General features: G+C 54.5%; 1 protein-coding gene across 10 annotated transcripts in view; it reads right to left on the reverse strand.

The window, feature by feature from the left end:
- The window catches only part of SLC6A2 (solute carrier family 6 member 2), a 57,094-nt gene extending 46,806 nt beyond the window's left edge, over nt 1–10,288 (reverse strand). For 5 of the 10 annotated variants that reach the window (XM_073795575.1, XM_073795572.1, XM_073795574.1 and 2 more), the window contains exons 1-2: nt 10,027–10,266; nt 9,187–9,514 (exon numbers count right to left, since the gene is read on the reverse strand). In XM_073795575.1, coding sequence (XP_073651676.1) covers nt 9,187–9,460 — 274 coding nt within the window. In that variant the 5' untranslated portion in view covers nt 9,461–9,514; nt 10,027–10,266. Of the gene's footprint in view, nt 1–9,186; nt 9,515–9,959; nt 9,978–10,026 lie in introns of those variants that run through there. The other 5 variants (XM_019932541.3, XM_019932542.3, XM_019932545.3 and 2 more) reach the window with 5 other exon arrangements.
- Nucleotides 10,289–10,594: the final 306 nt, after the last annotated feature.

A 10,594-nucleotide genomic window follows, 5' to 3' on the forward strand; every position in this document is an offset into this window, starting at 1 on the left:
CCTCAGGAAGCCCAGGGCTCTTAGGGACAAAGCATGAAGTTTTGGCCGCAGTGCTCTGAGACCCAGTCCTTCTGAAGCAGGAGACGGACTAGCAGGGTGGGCAGTAGGGAAGAAACCACTGGAACACGAGTACCTCCTGTGTATCAAGCAGGGCACTGGGCACTGGACATCTGTGATCCCATTTATCCTACCCAGAAACCATCTCAGGTGGCAACTGCTACACCCATTTTTCAGAGGAGGAAACTGAGGCTTGGTGACTTGTCTAAATTCACCCAACTGGTCAGTGATAGATCTGAGATTTGGGCCCAGGTCTGCCTGGCTCCAGAGCTCCAGAGCCATTCCCAAAATATTCTGTTGATTCCAGAATATCCCAGCCTCGATGGAGGACATGAGTCTGCATAGAGGCTTGGTGGAGGGTGATCTGAAACTGGGACTCTGGGGCCAGCTGAGCCAGCTGGTCTGCTGGTCATGGGCTGCTCCAAGCCTCCAGCCCCTGCTCCAGGCTGGACTTCTTTGAAACGGCCACATGCCAACCTCTCTCTTCCCCTCCTCATTTCTACTCTTAATCTCCACCCTTCTCTTTCCCCACACAGAGAGGGCTAGTCTGGCACTAGAACCCACGTCTGTTCACGCTGCTGATAGCAGTGCCGGTGATGCTGATGGAGGTCGGGGTGGTGGTGGTGACGGTGGAGCTGCTGAAAGTAACAAGTACCATTTATTGAGCTCCGTTATATGCCAAGCCACACACTAAGTTTTTGCATAATTATTCCTTTAAAACCATCCCTGAGAATTACCACCAATCCCATGTAAAAGATGAGGAAACGGAGGCTTAGAAAGGTCAAGATGCTTGTCCAAACTAGTAAATATGCTTGCTTGGCTCCACATCTGGATCTGCCTTGTGGCCACCTGTCACTGCCCTTGGGGGCCTGGAGCCAGAGAGTAAGGGAAATAGCTGTATTAGAGTATTTAACAGGCCTGAAGACTGAAGTCAGTGGTCTAAGGGACAACAGGGAAGGAAGAAGCCAGGAGTCATGGCTCAGATCTCAGCACCGTGGTTTGCCTCTGTCAACTAGATGTTCTTTTCTACAACCAGAGGAAAAATCAATGTCAGCCAATTCACCAGGGATCTCACATTGGCCAGTTTTCCCAACTCTAACCCTCTGGGTGGCACTGCCAACAGGTAGGTAAATTGCCCAGTTGTAGGTAAATAACCCTCTTGTGCTGGCTGGGAGTTCCAGTGGAAGGAGAGGAGGAAAGATTGTGGGTCTGCACAAGCCCAAGACTCTTCCAAGTGCGTTTGATGCGGGGCAGCCAAAGCTTCAGGTGGTAACAGATGGGGAACGTTCAAGAATGTTGGAATGGCTGAGTATGAATGAAAACCAGAAAGCTGCCCAGTGGCCAGTGTCTTATTCTAAAAGAGGACATCGACCAGGGAGATGGCCTAAGCCCCCTTGCAGAAAGATCTGGAGGAAGCCAGGACAGAGCTGAAGAGTCAGAAAGAGGTTTCAGGGGTGCCTGAGGTCAGCTAAGGATGCTTCTCCTAGAAACAGCCCTGCAGCAGCTCCTGGGACACCAAGGCTGGTTGCAAACTTCCTAGAAGGTACTGCTCTGCAAGGCCCATAAGTGCCACATTCCCACGGCCCTGCCTCATCTCCATGCGTGGCAGTGTCAGCTTCATCCAGCCTCATGCAGGGCCAGAGAGCTGAGAACCTGAGGAGCTACAGACCCAGAATCCTGGCTCTGGAATGCTCTGGCTGGGCTGACAGGGGCAGACCTCCCGAGGGTCTCAGCTCCTAGGGGTCTCCAACATCCACACACGTACACAGATGCACACCTGTACATCTTCATGCAAAGGTACACACGGATTCTGCACGTCAACACACTCACACGAACACAGGAAGAAAAGACTGTCAACTGCGAAAGGGACTCCGACCCGTGGCCTTTGGATGAATTCAGTAAGAAAAGCATCTGTCTGGCACACACAGATGCCGCCCCGCCATTAGAGAGGAACCCTACTGGTCAGAGAGGGGCTCTGGACTCCTCTGTGCAAATGTCAAGTCCTCAGAAAAGGGAAGCCAGTGGTCACTCAGTTCAGATGGGAAGTGCTGGAGCAGACCCCTGGTGGGTGAGGAGGACCCCAGGGGAGGGGACGGGATGCCTGTGGGAGGTGGCTCAGCAAGAGGAGGTGCGGGCCAGGCCTGGTGTGGGGGTGGAGAGACTGATGAGGGAGGGGCTGCAGGAGGGACAGGAGGGTCCCTTGAGACCTCACTGGCCCAGCTTCCCAGTTGGTGGAGGGTAGGATTCCTCAAACTGGCCACATCCCGATGTATTAAGAAGTGAAAACCCACAGGACCGTTCGCCTGGTGCCTGTAGCTCAGCTATGGGTGGTCACTGCCCGTGGCTTTCACCAGAATTCCAAGAAAAAGTTGGTCAATGCCTACGGTAGCCAGATTTGTCCCCGCTTCCCAGGTACCCCAAGGGTACAGACATCAGGGTGCAAAAGAAGGTGAGATTTCAGTAGAGACAGGGCTGCATGCAGCAGGCCCACCCGACTTGTAGAAATGGGGACAAGAGCACCGGTGGAGACTTACCCTGCGATATCCACATATTTAAAGGTGACAACTCAGGCCACAGCTGTTAAGCCAAACCTGCTCTATCATCCTACCTTGACAACTCAGCATGGTTCTATTATAAAGTTCAAAACTGGAACCCCCAGTTCTTGGAGCTTTGCGCTGGAGTGTGGAGGCCTGGGGGGAGCCCGCACCCTGCTTCATCCCCACCTCAGCTCCAACCAGCAGTGTGTGAGGCCTTTTGCATGTACGTGTGGACTCTTGTGCCCACATGTCTAAGCTCTGTCCACAGCCTCTGGCTTCCCCTTGGGCCTGGGGCTGTGCAGGCCTGTAACACAGTCCAGGCTGGGGAAGCAGGGTCCAGGTAAGAGGACCTTGTAGACTGGGGTGGGTGGATGTTGGAGTGTTTGGGCAGGGAATTCCGGAGTCCAGGTACCTGGAGTTTGATGGGGGTTAGAATCAGTGCTCTGGGTGGGCAGGCCCTCTCAGCCCTGGCGTGGGGGAGGCAGAGAGGAGGGCAGATCAGGGCACAGGGCCCAGGGCAGACCCCCTGTCTCTGCTCTGGACTCCTGACACAGAACTCCTAAAACCCTTGTAACTTCCTGCGTGATGGGGGTGACAGGAGCATCTTACGCAGAGCTCCTAAATCCCAGGGAATTTTCTGGGTGATGGGAGTGTCTTTTCTTCTAATGAAGCCACTGTTGGTGGGCTTCTAGATGGGGGCTGGTCCCCAGAAAGATCAAGCCATGATTAGAGGCTTAGGACTTTCAGCCCCACGCCCACCCTCCAGGGAAGGAAGAGGGGCTAGAGATTGAGTTAATATCGATCATGCCCTTGTGAGGAGGCTTCATAAATATCCCGAACGTAGGGGGTTTGGAAAGCTTCCGGACTGATGCACTGGCGAGCACGTGTACATACTGGGAGGGTGGTGCACCCCAACTCCACGGGCTCAGACGCTCCTGCACCCAGGACCCTTCCATACCTCACCCCCTGTGTACTTCTTCACCTGGCTGTTTACCTGTACCCTTCATAATAGCCTTTATAACAAACTGGCAAATGTTTCTCTGAGTTCTGTGAGCTGTTATAGCAAATTATCAAACCTGCAGAGGGGGTCATGGGAACCCCTGATTATAGCCGGTTGGTCAGAAGCACAGGTGACATCTTGACCCTTGTGACTGGCCTGTGAAGTGAGAGAACTCTTGTGAGACTGAGCCCTAACCTGTGGGGTCTGCACTAACTCCAGGTGGTGTCAGAATTGAATGGTAGGACACCCACCCCAAAGTTGGAGGATGGGTTGGTGTTAAGAAAAACCCCACATATTTGGTGTCAAAAGACGGTAGAATGTGTACAAAAACGGAGTTTTCCTCTTACCCCCTTGCCTCGATCTGAGGCAATCCTGGCCCCCAACCATGCTATTTATGGCTTTGTGACCTCGAGCCAATGTGACTTCTCTGAGCTTTGGTTCCCCCTTTGTAAGGGGGGATAATACCTGCATCACTGGTTTGCTGTGATCATTAGAGATAACGGAGGTGAGGTCCCTGGCACTGAGGTGCTCTGTAAATGGGAAGCATGTCCTGCCATCACACACCTCTAGTTCTGAGAGAAGGACAGTTCCAATGAGGAAACATGCTTGCTCCTCTGGTAGATTAAACCCCGCCCCTCTAAGGAGGTCAGTGGGGGTGAAATTCAGGGAAATTGGAGTTGAGGCTACCCCTCCTGTGACAATTCTCCCTCCGTGTCAACTTTGCAGGATCTGACTTGATTCTTACTAATGAAGCTCCTCGAAGATTCTGGTTTCCCACCTCTTCCTTCCTGGTCTCTTTAAGAGGAACAAATTACAGGGTGTTTGGAATGGTCAGAACTATATTAGAGAAGGAAATATAACTCACAAAGAACAGAGTGGAACCTCACCTCCCGGATTTGGGATATAGTACCTCCAATAACAGAATTGAAAATGACGTTAACTTGTAGAATATCTGTAATAGACTATGAACTCCCTAAAGGCAGGGATTGCCTTTTGCTCACCTCTATATTCCTGGCATATGACAGGCATTTAGTAAGTGGGGTTTTTTTGTTAAATAAATGGATCCCGGCAGTGACTCACACAGAGGATTGCAGCTAATGAAAGCCCCGGGGCCTTTCTCCACTTGTGCTGTGGCCTAATCCTTACTTAGGCAGTTGGGTTTGGGATCACAGGGCAGGATGTAACATTTACCCCTATGAAATCCCACCTTGTTGAAAACAGTCCCTCTAGATCTTTTTGGCCACCTCAGAGCAATGGGCCAAATCATGCCGGTAATGCCAGATCACAGCCTCAGCTCCAGCCCCTGATGAATGCCTCCTTCCTGCAAACTTGTTAGCCGAAGGGCCATACCAGCTGGCTGGCTCATGTACATCTGAGCTGAACAATCAGCCTCAGGCTTGGCAAGCTCAGGGTGTAGATGGCCCCCTGCAGCCAGGCCCAACGCGAGGGCGATGAGTTTGCAAACTCCTGCCTTTTGTACCCATCACAGCCTCTTACTTGACCTCAAGAACCCCAGATATTTTGGCCAAGAGGATTCCCGAAGGTCTGTGGGTACCTGAGACCCTGAGCTCACTTGAGGAAGGAAGGGAACCCCATTTGGGACCCAGAACTACATATCTCATGGGACCCCATATAGGAATGTTAATCCCCATTTTCCAGGTAGGGAAAAAACAGTGGGATAAGGTTAGGCTGTTAGAAACCCCAGGCCCAAGTGTGACCACTTTCCAGCCTTATATCCCTTCTAACTTCCTCTTAGAATCAAATCTGCTCCAAAATCAGGACCCTGCCCTACTCCTGTATCTAGCCCGGGTCTAGCAGTTAAAAATCATTGAACAATAAAAATAACAGCAACAACTTCATTTATTGAGCCCCTACTACGTGTCAGACACTGTTGTAAGTACTTTGCTTATATTCTATCTAATGTCATATCACCCTGTGGGGAGAGGCAGTCACCTTCCTTTTCTGCACATGGAAACTGAGGTCCAAAAAGGACGAGTGCCTTGTCCGAGGCCACACTTCTGGGAAGTGTCAGGCTCAGATTCAAACTCAGGTCTGTCTGAACTTAAAGGACATCTCTCTGACAGCTCAGAGCTGTCAGCCGGACACATCTCAAACAGAAGCGTTCATTTACAAAGGATAATTCAGAGTGGCCTCTTCCATGGCAAGGAGACAGACACGGGGACTCGATGGATCCGTCCACTCCTCCCTGGGGACCAACACAGGCCTGGCCCAAGACCACAGGAGCGGAGCACCTTGGAAAGAGCCCCACTGACACCGCCTCCCTGTTTGAGAAGGTTCTGAACAAAGCCTTGGAATTTCCAAGAGTGGCTTTCCCGGCTGGAAGGAAGCCACTTGCCCCCGTGCATCCCAGCAGCTGGCTTATGGGAAGATGTTCGGACAGGTTGATCTTTCTCAGTAACTCATTCAAAAAATATTAGCCAAAAAAAAATATATTAGCCAGGGGCCTAAACTATTGGCACTTTTATCATTTCAAAACATCCTCCAGTCTGGGCCAGCATGAACAGCTGGACTTGGAGGTTACCGTGTTAACACTGGCACCAGAAGAGAACACAGCCTGTTAAATAACAGGGTGCGTGAGTCCTGGCTTGGGTGCAGTGCTGAGCCAGGCGTTGGAGAGGGACGGATCTTGGGGGTCATCCAAGCTCACCTCCAGCTGTAGCGGGGAACTTGAGCTCAGAGAGAGTGACAGAGATGGGATTTGAACTTGGGTCTTTGGGCTGCTTCTAGAATGACAGGATATCCACCTGCCAACCTGCTTGCCCATCTCTAGGCCTGACTTTATAATTGCTGGATGAGAACTGATCCACAAGGAGCAGCCAGGAGGTCTCAGCGGAGACAAAGCCCAGAAGAAGCCAGCCGAGCATCCCCTGGAGGGGTGCAGAGTAAGAACACCTCAGACTCTCAGATGTGGGACTGCACTACTCCATTGTGCCAGCCGTAGACATCCTAGCCAGAAATGGAAATTCACTCGTATAACCTCCCCACCCCGTAGCCTGCCAGCCACGGTCTCCATAGCCTGGCCCCAACTTGCCTCTCCACCCTTATCTCTCCCGGCCTGCCCTTCAGCCAGTCTGCACTCCTAATCTCAGAGACGATCCCTCCTGCATTCTTGAACAGCTAGTACACCTGCTCCCTTCCCCAGGCTTGTCCGCGCTCCATCCGTCCCAAGGAGCTGAGTTCCAACCACACAGCTCACTTCCTCTGAGTCTTTCCTAAGCAGCCTCTCCTCAGTCCTTTAGAGCACATGACACCTCTCCCGTCCATCTCACGCATCATCGCAAGGATGTGAAGAAGAGGTGGCAGCTATCTTTACTAAGGCCGTACTTCATGCCAGGCCCTCCACAGCATTATCACGTTGAGTCCTCACAACAACCCTCTGAGTTGAACACCATTGTTTCCATTTGACAGATGAGGAAACAGAGGCTTGGAGAGGTGCCCAATGTCACACAGCTAGAAGCTGGAACCCAGGATTCCACAGCCAGGGCTTCTGATCTCTAGGTGACAACCCCGCCTCCCACCAGCACAGGCTGCCTCACTTTGTTAGCTCCTGCCGGTGGAGTTGGGGGTTCTGCTGTTCCTGGGTAGGCATTAGGTCTCTGAGGGCTTGAACCATTTCGTTCATTTTTTTCATTCAACAGAAGTTTGTCGGGCACCTTCTACCACATTGCCAGGATCTAGCCCTTATCTTGGGCATTAGAAATACAGGCATGAAAAAGCCACAGTCTCTGCTCTCAATGTACCCCCGTCTGTTTGGAAGACAGACTCACAAAGAGACAAATGACTCAACGACTCAGGATGGGTGATGCGCAGGGCTAGCAAGCCTAGGAGAGGGAGCTTCTGGCCAACTTCACCTAAAAATTGGAACGTGTGACAAATGTGCTGTGTTTGGTGCTCTGGGCGCCTGGTACAGACTACCTTGCATACAGCAGGCGCTCTCAGTTGGTGGCGGTGGCCAAGTGAGCGGACAGTGTCAGTGAAAGCCCCAGAATATCCATCTAGCTGATGTGTTCAATTGGCCATCTGGGGTGCTTTTAGTTTCAACAGATACTTATAACAATGGAAATGATGGGTAGTGCATGACAATGAAGCCCTTAGATGACTAGAGCTCCTGGCAGGCAGAAGTGGTGGTTAATACATCTAGGTGACCCCTGCAGAGCCTAGCACTGTAGCTCATGCCAAGAGGAACCCAATCAGTATTGCTGATTGATGACAGAAGCTTCTGCTGTCTAGGGACACGCAGCCTCGGACAGTCATGGAGGACATGCTAGACAGAGTGTCCTAGGTTTTCTTAGTCTGTCTTTCATTCCTCGTCTCCTTGTCTGCTAAAAATACAGAGAATCTGCATTTCCTCCCTCCTTGAGTCCAAAGGGCCAGAATGCTTAAACCTGACCAGAAACTCTTGAGAAGATGCAGCAGTCAAACGAGGAAAAGTTTCACCTCTGGATCATCTGTTTTCCATTCCTCACCCAAAGCAAGTGTCCAGAGTACACACTGAAGCAATCAGCAGGGGCCCAGACCCTATGGAACAAGGTCATGAGCTTTCCCTCCAGCTCCAAACCCTCACCCTACCTCCCTCTGACCCCCTGGAGTCCTGAGCCAGAGCCCCTGCCAGGCAGATGGCCCAGTGGATAGAAAAGTGTTTCGGTTGCTGGTGGCCACCCCTTTGCCGACTTCTTTCTCTGGGTCATTTTCCCAGGCTCTCTACAGGGTACTCCTGAGCTCATCCCAGCAAAGGGGGCAGGTCTGGGGTGGTTTGGGCAGAAGCTCTCAGGAAGGAGTTAGGGCTTTAGGCCCCAGGATCCTGCCCCCTGGGCTGCTTCCCCCAGGACTCTGCCCCCTGAGTAGGCTATAGTTGATTTCAAGGCTCTCATCCCAGGGCAGACAGTAATCGGTCACCCAGCAGGGGGAGGGGGAGAGAGCCTGGTTGCTGGACTGGGGTCTCCTCCAGACCTTCCTCCCACTCCACCCTGCAACGTGGCCAGGACCCCAGCAGGTAGACGCTTCATCCCAATCACCCAGGCCTCCTGTCTCAAGGACCAGGCTAGTTCTTGGTACCCACTGATGCAATCCCGCCTAGGCTGTGTGCTCTGGTCCCTCCAGCCAAAGGACCACCAACCCGAGAGTGGAGTTCTCTCTGCCACTAGCTTCTCTTTATGCGTCTCTGTTCCAGGGTTTCTGTCCCCAAGGGAGCAGGGCCTCCCAAGTGCCTTCAGGGTACCCAAGTCCTTTATCAAACCTGGAGCGCTGGAGTTGGGGTCACCGTGGGCACTTTTGGCGCCCAGTCAAGAGCTCTCCACCTCCCTTCCTGCGGACCATCAAAAAGTCAGAGTTCCTCACCCAACCTGGTCCTTCCACGCATGCGCCTATCACCGTCCAAAGTCATGCCTCGATTTCCCTGTTCCACAGGGGACTCCTTTTTCCGTGAGCCCTATCCAGTCCCTTCCTGCGTCCCAGACTTGCCCTTCCGCCTCCTCTTCTCCTCCCGTGTGTATCCCAGCTCCTCTCCCGGCCACCGCTGTGGACTTCAGGTAGCCTCCCAAGTACAAACCCCCAGCCCGACAGGGGGCTCACCTCCGCCGTTCTTGTAGCAGAGATAGGGGAAGCGCCACACGTTGGCCAGGTCTACGGCGAAGCCGACCACCGACAGCAGAAAGTCGATTTTCTTGCCCCAGGTCTCCCGGGGCTGCTCGTCGCCGTCGCGGGATGCCAGGAGGCACTGGACGCCGTTGCGCTCTTTCACCACCAAGAGTTCTGCAGCTTTGCGCTTCCGCTGGGGCTGCTCCGACCCCGGGCCCGCCCCGCTGTTCTCAGGCTGCACCTGTGGGTTCATCCGCGCCAGAAGCATGGGTGCGGCTGGCGAGAGGGAAGTCGGCGATACTGGGAGCACGCCGAGACTCTGCTGGAATAAAAGGAAAAGATGCGGTCACTGGGCCCTTCCACCCTGCCTGCGCCTCCCGAGGCCTCCCGGGAGCGCCGGGATACTGTGGTCGGCGCGCGCTGAGCGGACGCAAGGTTCCTAGAAAAGGGCGCGCGTCTGTTGGAAAAATTTGGAAGCAGAGGTAGTGGGGCGCCCGACTGGGACGGCACTTCGAGGTGGAGACCACCCCTGCCGCCCTAGGGATCCTGCTAGGCACCCCGCAGCTCTTCCCTCATTCACCCGCTCTCTCTTGTCCCCAAACGGCGGAGTTTGGACACGTCCAGGCAGAGATTTCCCAGGGCGGTGACCCGGCCGGGTGCAGCTGGCTGGCCCCTACCCTCGGCTCGGGTCTGAGCCACGTCCGAGAGCCCCAGGAGTCTCCCCGGACACTTATTACCTCTGCACTTCAAACTCGCTGGCACCCTACCTCTGCGCATCCCAACCTGGGCCTCCCCGGCACACCTAGCTCGGTTCCGCGCGCAGGGCGCACTCACGCGTTCGGCGGCGACGGGATCCCGGCTGCCGTGCGCTCTGCCTTGCCTGCTCCGGACCCGCCTCGCTTCGCCTCGCCTCGCCTCGCCAGGCTGTGGGGCGCGGGCTGGGGCTGGGCTCCGCCGCGTGGCGCTCGGGCGCGGCCTGAGGAGCGCTGAAAGCGCGGGGCGGCCGGCGGGGCGCAGGCTGGCTGGTTCTGACCGCGCCGGGCGGGGTCCGGGCTGGTAATGTAGCCTGCGCCCCAGGTAACGCGCCGATTGCATTAACCCAGCGCCGGGCCCGCTCTGTCTGGAGCCTGTTAGCGCTAATGGAGACTGACAGCGCGGCCGGGGATGGGCAGGGGCGGGAGCGCGGCGCGGCTCGGGGGACGGCGGGAGTCCCGCTCCCGGCGACTCACGGGACCCGGGCGCCCATTCCCGTTGCAGCACGCACTGGGACACCAGACTCAGCTCCTGGGGGCACCAGGCTCTGACCTCTGACTACGGGAAGAGAGCGAGACTCTCAGAAATAGTATCTAAGTCGCGGGGACGGGGAAAAGACTGGGGAGATCAACGACGGTTCAGTACCAGC

Source organism: Tursiops truncatus, chromosome 19 (assembly GCF_011762595.2).
Source record: "Tursiops truncatus isolate mTurTru1 chromosome 19, mTurTru1.mat.Y, whole genome shotgun sequence".
In the NCBI taxonomy this organism is placed as follows: Eukaryota; Metazoa; Chordata; class Mammalia; order Artiodactyla; family Delphinidae; genus Tursiops; species Tursiops truncatus.